At 45.2% G+C, this 18671-nt stretch overlaps 1 protein-coding gene across 1 annotated transcript in view; it reads right to left on the reverse strand.

Moving 5' to 3' along the window:
• Positions 1 to 18671, reverse strand: part of DNAH8 (dynein axonemal heavy chain 8) — an 8835797-nt gene that overhangs the window by 4650600 nt on the left and 4166526 nt on the right. Inside the window, exon 32 of the mRNA XM_069608756.1 lies at positions 8605 to 8667. Coding sequence (XP_069464857.1) covers positions 8605 to 8667 — 63 coding nt within the window. The remainder of the gene's footprint in view (positions 1 to 8604; positions 8668 to 18671) is intronic.

Below are 18671 nucleotides of genomic sequence, written 5' to 3' on the forward strand. Positions count from 1 at the left end.
AGAGGGTGCCGTGTGTCGATGTCATGGAGTCGATGGTCCCTTGAAGGCCTCCGTCAAGGGTCACGTCATCGGGTATACAAGTAGCACGCGCAGCACCAGGTGGCCACAGTTCTGTTTTTACCCCTCACTTTTGTTCTAATGTGTGGATTGTGCCGGTAGTCAGGTATCAGACTTGCGAGAGTTGAAGTGGCAATAACCCAGAAAAATCTACAGAGGGGTAGGCTGGGAGGTTGATGAGGAATACGTTGGAGGAACATCCAATTGAAAGAACGTTACCAGTTGGTAAGTAACTTGTTATTCGAGTGGATTGTGCCCTCCCATTTATTCCTCATCTTAGATAGACTCCCAAAGCAGTATGGATAATTTCTTTGGAGGAGGGAGTAGATTTTTTGATGCCCTTAAATGGCTGAATATAGTACTGTTTTACCAAAATTCAGCTTCTTAGACTGGGAAGCATCCAGACTATAGAATTTTTAAAAAGTATGCAGCGAAGACCAAGTTGCTGCTTCACAAATGGATCTTATGGGAACACCTCTTTGAAGGGCTGTCGAAGAGGCGATGCCTCTGGTGGAACGGGCCCTTAAGCCTTCTGGTGGGTCTTTCTCTGCTTATCTGTAGCACTCTGAAATGCAAAGCACAATCCAACGGGATATGGTTTGTCTTGACACCGATTGACCCAATTTCCTTCCGGTGTAGCCAAAGAACAGTTGATTATCCACTCTAAGCTTGAAAAGCCTAGAGATGTAAAAGCTTAGAGCTCTTCTCGGGTCCATCCTGTGCAATCTTTCCTCCTCCTTACTAGGATGAGGTGTAGGGTAGAATGCGGGTAGAACAATTTTCTGATTTAAATGAAAATCGGACACAACTTTAGGTAAAAATGAGGGTTTAAACCTTAATGCCACTCTGTCCCTATGGAACACAGTATAGGGTGGCCCAGAAGACAGTGCCTGCAATTCGCTTACTCTTCTTGCAGATGTTAAAGCAACTAGGAAAGCAGTTTTCCATGTCGGCAATCTTAATGGACAAGTGTGCAAGGGCGCAATGGGGCACACATTAAGAATTTTAGAACCAGATTAAGATCCCAAATTAGTACTTGCAAAGGGTAAGGAGGAAACACATTGATGAGTCCTTTCAAGAATAGGACTACTAAAGGAATTTGGAGATAGGAGCATTCTTCCGACGAGCGCTTGAAGATGGAAAGCACTGCAAGATAACCTTTAATGGTCCCAGCATTTAGACCTCTATGTGCTAGGGACAAGAGGAAGGACATTACTTCCGGAATAGAACATAGAAAAGAATCAACATTTTTTTCTCTGCACCAGTTGCAAAACTTTTTCCTACGGCAACGGTATAGAGGAACAAGTTACTAACCAACTGGTAACGTTCTTTCGATTGGATGTTCCTCCAACGTATTCCTCATCTTTGATGTATTCCATCAGCTTCAGCTGCTTAGGAAAAATGTTTAGGCAGAGGGTGCCATGCGTCGATGTCGTCGAGTCGATGGTCCCTCAAAGGCCTCCGTGGAGGGTGACGTCATCGGGTGTATAAGTAGCACGCGCGGCACCCGTTGGCCTCAGTTCTGTTTTTCCCCCTTTCATTATCGATTTTCCACCGTGTAGACTGTGCCGATAGACAGGTATTTGCCTTGCGAGAGTGGGAGTGGCAACAGCCCGGGAAAAATCTATAGAGGGCTAGGTTGGGAGGGCGATGAGGAATACGTTGGAGGAACATCCAATCGGAAGAACGTTACCAGTTGGTAAGTAACTTGTTCTTCGAGTGGATTGTGTCCTCCAACGTATTCCTCATCTTTGATAAACTCCCAAAACAGTAAGGATAATTTTCATGGAGGAGGGATTACATTTTTTCAATATCTTCAGATGGCTGAGTCTAGGACTGCTCTACTAAAATTTAGTTCCTTAGATTGGGAAGCATCTAGGTTGAAGAATTTTGAAAAAGTATGCAGTGATGACCAAGTCGCTGCTTCACAAATGGACCTTATAGGAACACCTCTTTGCAGGGCTGTAGACAAAGCGATGCCCCTGGTGGAATGAGCCCTTAGACCTTCCGGTGGGTCTTTTCCAGCCAGTCTGTATCATTCTTAAATGCAAAGCACAATCCAGCGTGATATTGTCTGTTTTGTTACTGACTGAACCAATCTTTTTCCTGTGTAGCCAATAAACAGTTGGATGTGCACTCTAAGCCTAGGAGATATAAAAGCTTAAAGCTCTTTTTGGATCCAACCTGTGTAATCTTTACTCCTCCTTACTAGGATGGGGTGGAGGACAGAATGCATGTAACACAATTTTTTGATTTAAATGAAACTCAGATACCACTTTTGGTAAAAAATGAGGGTTTAACCTTCAACACAACTCTGTCCTTATGGAACACAGTATAGGGTGGCCCAGAAGACAGTGCCTGCAATTCGCTCACTCTTCTTGCAGATGTTAAAGCAACTAGGAAAGCAGTTTTCCATGTCAGTAATCTTAATGCACACGTGTGCAAAGGCTCAGAAGGAACATACATTAAGAATTTTAGGACCAAATTGAGATCCCAAATTGGCACTTGAAATGGGTGAGGAGGAAACACATTAGTGAGTCCATTTAAGAATTGTACTATCAAAGGAATTTTGAAGTAGGAGCATTCTTCCGACGAGCGCTTGAAGATGGAAAGCGCCACAAGATAACCTTTTATGGTTCCAACATTCAGACCTCTATGTGCTAGGGTCAGAAGAAAGGATAGTACTTCCGGAATAGAACATAGAAAAGGATCAACATTCTTTTCTCTGCACCAGTTGCAAAACTTTTTCCAACAGCAATGGTATAGAGACTTTGTTGCTGGCCTTCTTGCCGAAAGCGACACCTCCATAACGTCATCTGGAAGGTTCAAATCCTTGTATCTCAGCCTTTCAGATACCAAGCATGAAGGTTGAGCGTTTTGACCTCTGGATGGAGAACCTGACCCTCCATTTGAGAAAGAAGGTTCTCTCTCTGAGGAAGACGTACTGGGGGACAGATGGACATGTCTAGAAGGTCCGGTTACCACGTTCTCTTGGCCCAATACGGGGCAATTAGGATCTTGTGGCTCCCGAAGCATCTCAGTCTCCTGATGACCTGAGGAATGACGGGAATCAGAGGGAACGCCTACAATAGTGGGAAATTCCACTCCACCATGAACGCGTCCCCCAGGGCTCGGGGGAAATTCCCTTGAGCAATACCTTTGCACTTGCGGTTGATTCCGGTCGAAAATAGGTCCACCTGAGGGGTTCCCCAAAGGGCGAAGATCTCTTGAATGACTTCCTGAGCCAGTTCCCATTCGTGGGACACCGTGCTCTGCCTGCTCAGAGCATCTACCGTCATATTCTCTTCTCCGGCTAGGTGAACTGCCGTTAAAGAGATTCCTTCTTGAATTGCCCAATACCAGAGTTGCATTGCCTCTCTGCACAGAGGTAGTGACCCTACACCTCCTCTTTTGTTTAGATAATGCATGGCCACTGTGTTGTCCGTCATTATCAGGACATTCTTCCCTCTGACAGATGGCAGGAAAGCCTTCAGTGCTAGTCTGATTGCTCTCAGCTCCAAATGATTGATGTGTAGTTTTGCTCCGATGGAGACCAACGACCGCTGATTGTCAGATTGTTGGCATGAGCTCCCCACCCCTTGAGTGAGGCGTCCGTCACTACTGTGATCTCCGGCCATGGTTGCCAAAAGGGTTCTCCTTTAAGGATATTCTCTGAACAAGTCCACCATAGAAGGTCTTGACGAACCTTGTTCGGAATCTAAAGAAGATCCGTCATTGGACCTGAGAACTGGGACCATTGGGTCTTTAGAGCCCACTGAAGATCTCATTCTCAGACGTGCCTTTGGTACTAGAAAGATGCAGGATGCCATGAGGCTGAACAACCTTAAGAAGTTGTAAGCCTGAAGATTTTGGGCGTTTTGGAATTTGGAAACTATCTGAAGAATGTCTTGAGCCCTTGTTAGGCAGAAACCTGTGCAGTTCCCTTAGGGACCACTGCAAAAGATTTAGGACTACAGGTGGTTGGCAGTAAACCCAATTGGCAGCAGTCTGTACTACCCAAATTTACCTGGTAGCTGTGGCTGAGCAGTCAGACTTCTCTCAAGATGAGTTAGGCAGTATGCAGAGTTAACACAATAAGTACAGAGACACAGTAATACAAGCAAACGCTGACCAGAGCTTTGGTGTAAAAGTATATAATTATTTATTTAAAGACACACTTGTAAATTACACTAGCACAAAAAGAGGTACGTAAATTCAACACACAGTCACTATTACTAGATGTACATCCCTTATTCCTTATTAGACAAGGCTTAGTTAACACCACTTATTTCCAGACAGAGGTGAGCGCTTAACTAAAGATGGCACTCCAATAAGTTAAGAAAAAGGGAGGGAAAAGGCAGAAATTAGGAAAAGCACTCACACAATACTTTAGAAGCACCCAGCAAGGCAGGAAAGTCAAGTCTACTTGTGAGCAAAAAGTTCAGAGGCCAGGCTCCCTCTTAGAGGGAACAGAGCACCAATGCGCCCAAGATCACACAGTTTAAAAGTCTTGAAAAGTCTTGCAGGGAGTTCAGAAAAGAATTAAGTCAGCTCAGAAAAGTTCAGTTAGCCAGCCTAGGGCCAGCCCAAGTGGTAAGTGGAGACTTTAAGAGTCACCCCACGCAGACCATTGCGAGGGAGGCCAGGCGGACACAGTACTTTCAAAGTGGAGAGGATCCTCCAGCGGGGGCAGTTGTTCCTGGCAGCAGGTGCAAGTCACAGTGTCGTCCAGAGGAAGAGATGGTCTCGACGTTGAGGAAAGCTGAAGGTCGTTGCACTGCCAGGGAAATAACCAGCCGCGGAGTTCTCCGGTTAAAAGGTATGACCCTTTTATTTGCGGTAGTGGAAAAACCGTGGTATCCCGGTTGCCGGGGTGCTTGGCACAGGCAAGGTGGCCACGAGATGATCCGGGAAGGCGAAAAGACAGGCACACTGGTTATCTCCACCAGTCAAAGGAAGAAGACTCTCCGGGCTGGAGATCTCCTCTGTCGTCGGGAAAAGTGGTGAGACGGTCCAGCAGGGCTCCACCGGTGGTGTCGTCGTTGCAGGTCAGCTCAGCTTCTCCCTCTTCAGATTCTTTAGGTCCTTTGGCGACTTCTGAAGTTCCAGTCCCCAAAGCCCTGCTTTTATGCAGCAAACCCCCATTCATTCAGCCTAGCTGTCAATCAAACATGCTAAGTGGTGAGCGGGGCGGCTCACCACTCGGGCCAATCACACCAGAGTGCGAATTGAGTTACCAAGGTAACTCAGTCCAGGGTGCCTAAACCCCCTGGACCTGATCCATTGGAAGGGCTATTCATATGTTGAGGATTCCTGGGACTCATGTCCCGATTCTGGTTCGCTATTTTCATCGGATGTATCCTGGGAAACCCGGGGGACCTTCCACTGGAAGGGGGCATACTGTCACGTGCCTGCCATCCTAGCGCTTGTGGCATGCTTGGCGTTTACACCATCATTGATTGGACTCCATGTTTCATTTTCGTTTCTTTGGTGGCGGTCTAGTCTTTCTGCCTTCCCTTCCTGTTTACTATTTTAGCCCCGCCCCCTTTTCTCTCCTCATGTTGCAACCCTTGGAGGTTTTCTGATTCGCTTTGGGTTAACGCTCCGTAGTTTTCTCCTTGCAGCTGTTGCTGCCTTATGTTCTGTCTTTCTGCTTTACTTACCTGTGCCTACTACCCTCGGACTCTGTTTTCCTCTCGGGTTGCCGTTCTCCGCGGCGCTGTTTTCCCCTTTTGGTCTCCCTCCCTGTCCTTAGCTGCCACGCCGCTTGCGGTACAGGGTCCTCAGTATACTTCCTTCCCCTTCGCCGCTCCCTTTCTCTACGGCATCGGCTCTTCTGTTATTTCCTTTTTTTTTCTCTCTGTATGTTCGCTACTGTCTTTGGCTTACCTTCTCCCTTTCCGATTTTTTCCTAGCCACTCAGATCTACCTTATTGTTCCTATAGCACTGTGGTCTGTCTTTCGTTGTGATTGAGGTACTTGCAGTTTTGCTTCCGTCCTTCCTCTGCTCTGTACAGAACAATACTGCTACCACTTAAGGACTTCCATCAAGAGGATTCCACTTTCTACAAATACCTTCGGAATCATTCAAGAGTTTTTTTTAGCCGCAGGCTTTTTCCTCTTGCAATTGCCGCTTTCGGAAGGGGGTCCTGTGTTTTTCGCCTTTGCCGGCAACACAGTGTCTTCTTTCCGAGGGAGGCCGTATCTCTACCATACGAAGAAGAAGGTAAACAGTAAGAAGAAGGATTGGGCATTCATGTTATCACCAGAAGAATCAGGTGAGGAGGTGGAGGAGAGGGTGTTAACAGATTTGACGGACACCATTGATGATAAACCAGACAATCCTGACACTTGTGCACCCTCTTCTCAAAAAACACACAGCTGACCCTCCTTGCCCGGCTAACTATCGCACAATCTCCATCACTCCTTTTCTGGGCAAACTCCTAGAAAAGCTGGCCAACTCGCAGCTTAACATTCACTCAGAATCTGTTGGTTGTCTCCAGGACCACCATTCTGGCTTTAGAGCGGCCAGAAGCACGGAAACATCTCTCCTGAACATCTGTGAAGATCTGCTCTCCAACCTTGACTCTAACATCCCCTCTGTCCTCATCCTTCTCGATCACTCTTCTGCCTTCGAGAAGGTCAACCATACCATCCTGCTCAACTGTATCTGTGACAACCTGGGTATCACCAATCAGGCTCTGGCCTGGCTGACTTCTTTTTCTCTAATCAACCCTCCCAGGTCCAACTTGGGTCCTTCCTTTCATCGATCTCCCTTTCAACTTGTGGTGTTCCCCATGGGTCTAACCTCTCACCCTGGCTTTTCAGCCAAAACCTGGAAACTCTCGCCCTTTGCATTGCCATTTTCTGCTCCAATTTTGAGGGCTATGCTGATGGCACTCAACTCATCTTCAGGCTTCCCTCGGCCACCTCTTCTCCTTCTCTCATCTCTGATTGCCTATCTGCAATTCAGGATTGGTGTGCCGCCTATGATCTTTGCCTGAATGCCAGCAAGACGGAGATCCTCCTCATCGGCACACCTGCACCCTCCTTTCCTGTCAATATTTGGCCGGCCTCCCTTAGCCGCCCTCCTACCCCGATCTTCAAGGCTAAGAACCTCAGGGTCATCTTTGACTCCACGCTTTCCTTCTCTGCCCACATCTATGATGTCTCAAAAAAGTCAAACTTCCTACTGCACCTCCTCAGAGGTATTCTGCCTTTCCCCTCCTTTCCCCAGAAGCGCACTGTCTCTCGAGCCCTGGTACTACCTAGATTATTGCAACAGCCTCTTTCTAAATCTATCTGCTTCTACTCTCTGCAATTTATCCAAAACAGGACTGCAAGACTTGTCCTTGGCCTCAAGCACTGGGATCTTATCTCTACAGCCATTAAATCTCTCCACTGGCTCCCAGTGGCTGCAAGGGTTAAATTCAAGACCCTTTGCATTGTCCGCAAGGCTCTCTGCCGCCTGGGCCCAAAATACCTTCAGCTCTCCCTCCGTAAATGCCTTCCTCCCTGAGCTCTTCGTTCCTCCACCTCTAACTCTCTCAGGGTCAGTCGTTTTTCAAATGAGCTACGGGTAGATCTCTGTCTTCGGCTTGGGACTCACTCTGGAACAGACTGCCTGCCACTCTGAAACTTGAAGAGAACCATCTCTGGTTCTGGAAGCACCTCAAGACCTTCGTCTTTGCTTCTGCCTTCTCTAATCCCCTCCCCTGCTGATCTGCTCTGTCTCGGCATCGTGCATCTGGTCACCCTCTGACATTCGGGCCCAGGTACCTGCTCACCCTGCCACCCACCCACACTGCCTCCTGGCAATCCCTTGCACTGGGATCTGTATCTGTAACCCTACAGCCCCACGCACCCCTGTTTGTCTGCACTTATCAGACTCACCCTGTCTGTTTGCCTTAAAGCTAGCACTTGCCACTTGCCGGCTGCACTACCACTGTTTGTTGCTTTTTTTATTATTGATTTTATTTATATTTTATTTATTTGTATTCCTTTTGCTCAGCACTTTCCACCTCTCCCCACTCCTATGCACTTTCCCCTTTCCCTCTCCCATGCACTTGCGCATTCTCAATTTCACTGGGCCTAGTAAGATCATTGTTTGTTCTCCCTTGTCCTCTCCCTTGCCTCGTCGCGCTCTGAAACACTTGTGTACGAGCGGGATACAAATAAAATATCAATGTCAATTCCTGAAGGTATTGGCATATTTGACCTAGTGCCAACTTGACCTACTCCTATTGGACTGCATCTTTTTGGTTGAATTTTGTAGGTAAAATGGTAAAAATAGTTGTGGAGTGGGGTAAGGGTTGAGGTGGGGGAAGTCAGGGGGGCAAAAGGGGGCCTCCCCCCGCATTAGGTCAAAAAAAAAATGTAACCAAAATAATTAAGTCAAATCGTCAGTAGGTCAAGTTTTTGGGTCAAAAAGCCCATATTCTTCCTGAAGAACTGAAGCAACAAATGACAGGTAATTTATAACTTTATTCATAATCGGTAAACTACTTCATTTATTTTTGGAATGTTTTTTACAAATATTCGACCTACCTGAAATATTTGTAATCTTGTACTAGCTTCTAGAGGAGCAATGTTAGGAACCATCGGTCCTTCCTAGGTAGAAGGATAAAGAAGAACAAAAGATGCTATTTCAGACATATATCAAATGTAACAGTAAATCAAAAAAGCTTAGTAGTTTTAAAAAAATGGAGGACCCAAGAACATTGTTGCATTTGTATTTATTTGAAAAACAGGGATGTCAGTTTTGATCAGAAATTATTTACAATAGCACATTTAAAGATGGTTCAGAACTTGGGGAAGACAAAAGCCGAAGCACAGAGAGCCCCTGACCAACCAGAGGAAGCCAGCAAGATCCCAAAAGGTATCTGGGTTTCTGGGAAGGTTGGTGAGTGCGCAATAGAGTTGCGTAAAACTCCAAGAATACCAAGAAGGTGTGACGAGGGAAACCATGCGAAAGAAATATATACAGGTCTGGAAGCCGCATCCAAAAAGCGTGAATAGACATACATTACTGATATTGCTGATATACTGGCTAAAGATGACGTAGACATTCTGGCTGTCACCGAATCCTGGTTACATGAAGTTGCTGGTCCAGCACTCATGCTTGCGATACCAGATAAATATCACATACTTAGGGTCGACAAGCCTAACTCCAAAGGCGGCAGCCTTGCTGTTATAGCCAAAACCAATCTGGAATTAAGACTTACCACCCCCCCTGAAATCAAATCTTGTGAACTGCTCACAGCCAAACTCCCTATTTCTAATAATAGCACACTGACTATCCTCCTATTATACAGATCCACCGGGTCCAATAGGAACCTTTGAGGAAGACTTCTCTAGCCTCCTCTCTAATAATATCAAAAGTAACTCAAAGCTCCTAGTGCTTGGGGACTTCAACCTGGGCTTCAATGGCCATGAGGACAAACAGGCCCAATCCATTGATACCATCCTGACAGAACATGGCCTGACCCAACAAGTCCTTGCTCCCACTCACATAAAAGGGCTAATACTAGACTGGGTGGCCAACTTGAACTGCTCCACCACCATCACCAAAATAACTCCTCAACACTGGACCGATCACTACCTTACTGGTTTCTCCTCCTCCTTAGAGCCACAAAAATCAAAACACACAGACATAGTTCCCCCTCTACCCACCAGAAGTGAAAAAGACATCATTGCTGATACATTAATCACTATCCTCCTACCTACTCTCTCCTCTATTACCAGTAGTCCAGACCCTTTCACACTAGTAGAGACCTTCAATAACACCATGACTAAGGCCCTGGACTCTATTGCGCCAGTCAAACTCAGAAAAAGTAAGCAAAAGTCTCACCTTAACACCTGGTTCACACCTCAACTAAAAGAGCTAAGACTTCAAAAGAGGAAACTCCAAGCCATCAGGCGACATTCACCCATGGCCGAGAACAAAACCCTACTTTCCAACTTTGCAAACCAGTACAAGAAAGAAATTATCCTTACTAAGCGAAATACATTCAATGAAAGGATCACAAAGGCTAATTCCAATACCAAGGAGCTTTTCTCCATTCTGCGCGAAATGGAAAATCCAATTCCTCCCAGAGATAATATCCCTAAAGACAAACAATGGTGCACCAGCATCCAAAATGCTCTTTCCAATAAAATAGCCACCCTGCAAACTAAAATAGCAAATAAAAAAGCCTCATTGCGCGCCACTGAGATGCACCCTACCCAACCCACGGCTATTCCTAATAGCGATACACCCTTCAAATTCACTAATATCTCCATACTCGATACAGAAAAGGTCATACTATCACTAAAGCCTTCCAACTGTCAGGGAGACAGCTACCCAGCACAAATAATCATGGATGCAGCCAGAGTTCTAGCACCGTTATCACCAAGATCATCAATGCTTCCTTCAATTCATGCTCTGTCCCTATCAACCTCAAGGAATCCTAGGTGTTACCACTCCTCAAGAAACAGACCCTTGATCCAGCCATCCCGACTAACTACAGACCCATTACAACGGTACCATTCCTCCTTAAAATTATTGATAGAGTAGCCTACCTCCAAATCCAAAGCTACCTTGAGGCCAATCTCCTACTAGGATCACGCCAATCCAGCTTCAGACCACAACATGGGACTGAAACTGCCTTGATCGACCTAAAGACACAAATCGACGAGTTGACGGACAATGGTAAAACAGCTATGCTACTCCTCCTTGACTTATCTGCAGCGTTCGACCTGGTGGATCATGCAGTGTTATGCGAACACCTAACGTCAGCTGCAAATTTCTCGAGTGATGCCATAGCCTGGGTACAATCTTTCATAGCCAATCGTACAATGCCAGTATTCTGCCCTTCAGTCTCAGCAGACCCAATCCAAATCACCTGTGGTGTTCCATAAGGTTCATGCATCTCAGCGACAAAGTATAATATTTCTACCAGGCCACTCTTCGACAAACTTGACAGGCTGGGCGTCACATACACTAACTATGCTGATGACACCCAGATCCTCATACCCCTTTCAGGCAACTTTGTCAAAGACACAGTTCTGGTGAACAGTATCTACCTCATCATTCAGGCATGGATGGCCTCTCACGGCCTCTGCCTGAATGACGACAAAACTGAGATTCTGATCCTGGGTTCTGACTCCAACCTAAAGAAACTTAGCCTCAACTACTCAGCCTTCAATATTGACGGCAATGATATCAAAGTAGTAACTGAGGTAAAAATTTAGGTTTTTACCTTGATTCCACACTCTCACTAAACAAACAATTTAGTTCCATGGCCTCATCTACAGCCTATACCTGCAAACTGATTAGGGCCTGTAGACCCTTCCAATCCGAAGCCAGCTGCATAACGCTTGCCAACGCTCTAGTAATGTCTAAACTAGACTATTGTAATGCCCTCTATGTAGACGCTAAAAAGAAAATACTAAATGAAATTCAAATTTTGCAACACAACGCCCTAAGAGCAGCACTGAACATACCCCGAAGAGAGCATATATCCAATCTCAGAAGAGATCAGCACTGGTTAAAAATTAGTAATAGGATTCTCCTCAAAGCAGTTTCCCTCACTTTCAAATGTAGGAACAATGCCGTGCCACCTTATCTCTCTGCTAGACTGACCAGGAAAACTTTCTCTTATCACACAAGATCATCTAACAATCTCTGTCTTGATGGCCTGAGATTCAGGCTCGCCAAAGCTGGCGGAGGCAGCTTCCCTGTCAAAGCGGCCCACTCCTGGAACTCCCTCCCGACAGCATTCAGAGTGGAAGAGCCATATACTAGATTCAGATCCAACGTACTGAATTGGCTCTGCTCCAAGGATACCTAGACATCACCCCACACCAGAACACCCTGCACTCTGTTAAGACACTTCCCGCTTTTTCCTTATGCATGTTACTACTGTTACCACTAACTACTAACGCTCTGCCAGCACGGTGCCTGTAACACTTACCATATTATGATTCCTTACCACATGTAATGTAATTACCTTATGCCTGTATTCCTCTATCATGTTGTAACCAAGCTTAAATATTCTTGTACTGCTGCGCCCAGCTACCTGAGGGTTTGGTGCGCATTATCAAATAAAGAAACAAACAAAACAAACAAGTCATCTCCTTTGTGGCAGTACCTGGCAGGAGAGTGAACCCTCCTTTGTGGCAGTACCTGGCAGGAGAGTGAACCAGGTCTGTCAAAGCCTCAAGGACCTTTTGTAAACTATCTTCTTCGTGGCAGTGGATGATTGAGAATGGCCAGGAGAAGGGAGACATTCCCCCTGATGTTGTGGATTATAATAAGAAGACTGAGAAAGGCCAGGGAACAGGAGACATTCCCCCTACTGTTGTGAAGTGTAAAAGGGAGACATTCCCCCTATGGTTATGAATTGTAATAAGAAGACTGAGAAAGGCCAGGGGAAGGGAGACATTCTCCTTGGTATTGTAAATTGTGAAAGTAAAAGCCAAGAGCGTGTGAGAACAAAGCCAAAGAAGGCCAGGGGAAGGGAGTCATTCCCCTGGTACTGTGAAAGCATGAGACCAAGTAAAGAGAGAATTCAGGGGAATGGAGTAATTCCGCCTGGCTGTGAGTGAAGAAGAAACACCCAGAGTGAGACACCTGGAGAACTGAGTCATTCTCCCAGTAATTGAGTCTACAAGATACCTGGAGAAGGGAGGCATTTTCCAGGAACCCAATAGTGAAGAAGCAACTATGAGCAATAAGGAATGTTGATGTTTGAAATGAAACTTTACCCTTTGAATTGAACTGAGAACTTTGCTGATTGTTGACACTTCAACCTGGAACTTTCTTTTGTACCTTGGAAAGGGTATGAGACCTAGGAAAGGGAGTCATTCCCTCAGGTAAAGGTCCCACCTACAGTTGGATCTCTGATCCGCTGTCCAGAAGAAAGGAGTCATTCTTTCAGACCAAGAAGATCCACTACCACTTTAATTTAGTTATACGAGTAAGGGACCGAAGTAGGGTTTTGGACACAGGACAATGGGCATTTTGATGTATACGGATATCCTGACTGAGTCATTGGTATTTTTGTTAAGGTAGGGATCCCCCCCTTTAGATTTCGAGAAAAGTAGTTTTTCCCTGCATAATTCGGGTATAATACAATTTTATGTCAATAACCATGCTAGCTGTGTGCCATTCTCTTCCTTCTGCCCCATTACAAATGCAAAATTAACCCAGGGCAGCAAATGTTTCAAACTAAAGAGGAATAATGTACAAATATCCAAAATTACACCACTACACAGCGGAAGGAAGGGGTGGGTTTAGCTAGGGAGGATACAAGTAGGTAAAGTTTAGGCTTTGAAGAGATTTACAGTTGGCTGGATTTGATTGTGATGGACAGCGGACTCCAACTGAGAGTAGGTAGAAAGAGCTACAGTGAGAGGAGGCACAAGGGGGTCATGAGACAGAGAGGTTGACTTCAGAGGAGTAGCGGATGGAACAAGATGGTAAGTAAACAGATGTAAGATCAGCCAGATACTGATGGGCAAGACCATTGATAGCACTGTTGAATAGAAGAAGGAACTTGAACAGGAAGCAGTTGTGCATGGAGAGCCTGCCAGTATGATGATGATAGGTACAAATGCGGGACGATCTAAGTAGATTGTAGAGAGTGCCGGTAATGAAGGTGAGAACGTTGTGTATAGTCAGAAGGAATAGTGGGGAAGTCCAAGGAGTAGGCACAAGCATTATTCCAGTTTATAGAGTACAAATGTGGAGAGTAGTTTTCGTAGAGTAGTGAGTAGGAAATTGAGACATTTTGCGAAGGTTAATAGGAGCAGGTGGTGGTAGTGCTGAATTGTTGCAGTCAGAGGTAGCTATAATAGGGGGCCCCAAAGTTGCAAGCTTTGGGCGAGGAAGCAGAAAGGTCAGACAGGAAGGAGATAGGAGAGGGCAGGAGAGGGATGGCGTTGGAAACCGAGAAAAAAATTACTTTGGTCAGCATGCTTTGGGATAGCTAACTACAAATTATTAGGGGGAGCAGAGGGTGGGAATACAGAGGAAGGAGTACTTCATACAAGAAGTACAGTAGTCACTACAATGGGTAACTTTAACTTACTCTTACATCTTGTCCTCTATACATGATACTTATGGGAAGTTACCAAGCATACATTGACATGAAAAGAAGAACCAAATCAAGCAAATATATTCTGAAGAACCAGCTTATCAAACCTAGCATCTGTTCTTGAGTTGGTGTCCATACAATAATACCTGCAGAAAGCAGACATGGAAGACCATGTGGTTCCATTTGCAATAACCTAATATGGAACATGTCTCTGAAAAGCAGTTTAAGCTGCCTTGGCTCTAACCCCATCAGCATGATTACCCTTAAGAGCAACTTTGCTGAGAAGAGAAGGTGACTCAGAAATGCAAGCTACTTTCCAAGGTACAATAGATACCTTCTTGAATGCCTTCCTACTCGGCTGTGAGCCTCCAAAGAATTTGAATTGGCTGTAGTCTTTTCTGAAGTCTTTAGACCTGTCCAAGTAAAACATCATGGCTCGCTAAATGTCCAGATAATATAATACCCTCTCAGCCTCTGACTAACTGTTCTGGAAATAGATTGGAAGTGAAATCTCTTGATTGATATAGAAGAATGACATGACTTTTGGCTGAAACTCTTGCGTCAGTCTGCAAAACTATGTTGTCCTCATGGAACATTATATATGGCTCTGAGGCAGGGAGAGCCTTTATTTCATGTATATGCCTGGCTGATGTGACAGCCACTAAGAAGGTGACATTACAAGTAACCAAGTGGATATCCGCTATGGCCACTGGTTTCAATAGCAAAAGTTACTCACCACAGTGAACAATGTACTGCTTGTCCAATGTTCCCTTTCCACCATACTGCATGGGTGTCCCTGAATAGGGATGGGACTGGAAGCCAAATGCTTTTCCCTATACATTGGAAGTGCACAGGGGCGTGGCTGTGGACCTGATTACGCTACGCCAGCCCCACCACCAGGTGCCTCACGTCAGTTCCCCTTCTACGCATCAAACAAAAAACAATGCGTAGGTTACATTTATGAGGGGGGGATGGAGGAACGTATGAAGGAAAGAGGACTATGGATAGGAGTACATTACTCACTACAGTGATTAACTTTTTCTTAAACACATCCCTGGAGTCCAACTCACTACCCCTTGTTCTGTGAATGATATAGTTACATTTAGTTACTAAGCAGATCCATACCCAACAAGTTAACAGGGAAACTCCCTCAATATAACAAGGGGCTCGTACTACCTTCCCTCCCAATTTTATATCCAGCTCCTCAGTGTATGGAACCGTAGAAATAGCCCTAGAGAATCCCTGTGCTTCAAGAGTTTTACCTGATAAAGGAAAGTTTCCCTCCATAATGCATGATTTAGTTACACCTGAATCTATCATAAATTTAAATGGCTTGTTTCCTATTTCTGCCTCCACCAACGGCTCCTCTTCAGGGTGTAGGGTTGTCAATAGGATTGGACACACAAGTGCTCTCTGTGGGCTGTCCTAATCAGAATATGTATTTGTCCCGGGGAATTAAAAAGGGCTGCACCCGCCAATGTAACTCCTGGGAATCGGATGTCTGTTCCCCCTGCCATCCTGTTCAACTGTGTTCCATCACCCTGCTGTCGTTGTTGCCCACGTTGCCCCTGCCTGTCAGCCCCATACGGGAACTGATTTTGACCCTCTCACCCAAATTGCTGTTGTCCCATTCCTTGAGGCCCTTGGAATCCCTGCCCTGGAGGTGATGGTCCTTAATTAAAACTGATCCCAGGCCTGTTCCTGCATTCCCTTGCGAAATGCCCCCATCTCCCGCAACACCGTACTATGATGTTCCCAATCCTCCTCCCAGAGGCCCTATCCCCAAAGCCTCCTGCTCCTCTTCCCCTTGGTGCTCATTCACACTATCACTGTGGGTTGGAGTACTGGCCCATTGTCCCTGTCCTCCTTCGCCCCATAGTGTCACAATTGTGGTATTCATAATTTGTAGAGTGTCTCCTGTCCTTTCCCCCTAAGCCGGTGCCGTCACTGGTGCTTGGATGACAACCTTATTTAGTTTCTTTTCCACTAGTTTTGCCTCGTCCGTTTGCCGCTTCTGGGCTGTCTCCCTGTCCCGCTCCTTGATTATCCGACAATGGTGGACTATTTTACTTTGTATCTCTGCCCACCCTATGGCTTCAATTCCCACAATTTTATCTAGCACCTTCTGGACCTCTTCTGGTAATCCCCCCTTTACGATAAAATAGAAAAATGGTACTGAGTGGTCCCATTGCCCGCCTGTCTAAACTCTACACATTTCCTGTAACTTAAGAATAAACCTAACTGGGTCCTCATCATCACATTGTGTACTGCATTAAAGAATGTAAGTCAGGGGTATCTGGGTACGTCCTTCGTAGGGCATCCCATACCCTTACCTCATTAAAGGCTGCTCCATCATGTTCATTATCTGCAAGACTTACCCCAGAATACCCAGTCATTGTCCATATGCTCCCAGCCTGGTCCCCAAATATGGCGACCAGTAAACTCTTAAGGTCTCCTAGTGCTAAGGCTACCCCTTCTGTTTGTTTTACAAATTCATAGATCCATTTACTGGCTCGGGCTATAAGCTGGGGGAGAGCTTTTAGTCAAAATGTTTTGTCCATGTGAGGCCATGGCACATACTGCGTTATCCCTACTCCTGTATGTATAAGAGGCATCTGCATATCTATTTTGTTTTCTACCCCTTTAGTATTCTTCTTATTTTGTACTACCACCATTAAATCTGGTCTATTTCTTGGTCTATCCCTCCTCACTGCCTCTTGTGACAGGGACGGGTTTCTCACCACCTCCTCTCCTTGATCTCCTTCTTGCCCTGCCCTTTCATTATTTCTACCACCTTGATCTTCCCATTAATTTTCCCTTGTTTGATCTACTTCATATCCTAGAACCGTTCATACCCTCTCCCCATCATCTTTCTTAAAACAAAAATGTGTTATTGCCCCAGGGTTGAATCTAAACAAAAATTCTCCTGACTACCAATCCCCCTATTTTCTGCATCGGTACCCTTATTTCTGGTGATACTTCTTCGGGTTCTTGTAACCTGACCAACCTTTCCTGCAATGCTCTTAACTCGTTATTCATACCTGCTTGTGGACCCTCTGGGTGCACTGATGCTACGGGCATATCAGCATTTGTGGATGGGTTGTATGGAGGTGGAGGTGCAAAAGCTCTTGAGCCCCCCACCTAGTTGCTAATCCTGATAATCATGTTGACACTCTCTCTACCAATAGAGGCTTATCGACTGGGTTTGTATACGCTACTGCTGGTTTAGGGGCTACAGTGTATATCCCCTTACATTGGATCTCTTTTTCACTTTCCTGATCTTCCATATCCTCAAAAAATTGTCAGAGATCTTTCTTTTTTGCAATGTATTCCCTTTATATTTTGCTGCTAAAAAAGATGGACATGTTTTAGCATGTTCCTGTTATGGGATCCCTGCCCTGGCAAGTAGCAGGACATCCCCCCTTCCTTTGTTTCTACTATCCATTGTTGATGGTACTTATTTATTCTGTTGCAATTCAGTGGCAGGACCCTATGAATGTGTTTTATTGGGGTTTCTTCCTCCATAATGTTGCGCACGTCCCTTCTGCTTCACTTAGACCTAACTATTATGCTGCGTACGCTGCTACGTGTTACACAAAAATACATATCAACCCACTTTTTCCTCATCCCCCTTATTCTTTTCCACTTTGATTTCACACGCCACCTTCCTTCCTTTTTTCCCCACAAAAGACAGTAAGAGAAAATATACAAAAATAATTTACTACAATCCAGGCCCATTCCTTATACTGAGCCACTACTTTTTTTCTTACATACTTTGCAGTACCGCCTTTCCAGCTTAATATGCTGAGGATCGCATTGCTTTTATCGTCATAAAAGAATAATGCGTGGTACTACCTTCTCAACCTGTTATGGCTGAGGATCCCTTACTTCCCAGTCCTTATACGCTGAGGCTGCCTTTCATCTCAGTCTTTTATACGTGGAGGCTCCCCTTTTCCATTATAAAAAGTAGAAAAACAGAAATACACGACAATTTCAATACATAACCCACCTCTTATCCAATCTACTCCTTAACACATCACCTGAAATCCTATCCAATCTATTCCTTATCACCAAAAAACCTATTCCATAATACATCACCAAAAGTCCTATTCCATAATACTTCACCAAAAGTCCTATTCCATTGACCTTGTACATCATTCACATCACATGCTATCATTCACATCACCATAATATCATACATTCATACATACATGTTCCCATGTTGTTATCACTTGCAAGAGTATACTCACATGGGCGATGTTCACTTGAGTTTTCCTCCGTTAGGAAGCTGGCCTGTCTTTCTAGAGCCACGCCCTGCCTCAGTGAGCGGAGAGGATTTCTTTTAAAATGGCTCCAACTAAAATCGCTCAGGATAACAGGCGTTTTTTGATTTATGGGACCGGTCACTATAGATGGGCATGGCAGACTGGCCTGGGTCTTCGCAAAGTACATAGGCAAAAAACTAAGATCACGTCGGGAAGTCACCACTGAAAGGGTAGTCCAACTTAGGGGGTACCCCTTAATTATCCTCAAACC

Source organism: Ambystoma mexicanum, chromosome 4q (genome assembly GCF_040938575.1).
Source record: "Ambystoma mexicanum isolate Mex_15411 chromosome 4q, UKY_AmexF1_1, whole genome shotgun sequence".
Classification (NCBI taxonomy): domain Eukaryota; kingdom Metazoa; phylum Chordata; class Amphibia; order Caudata; family Ambystomatidae; genus Ambystoma; species Ambystoma mexicanum.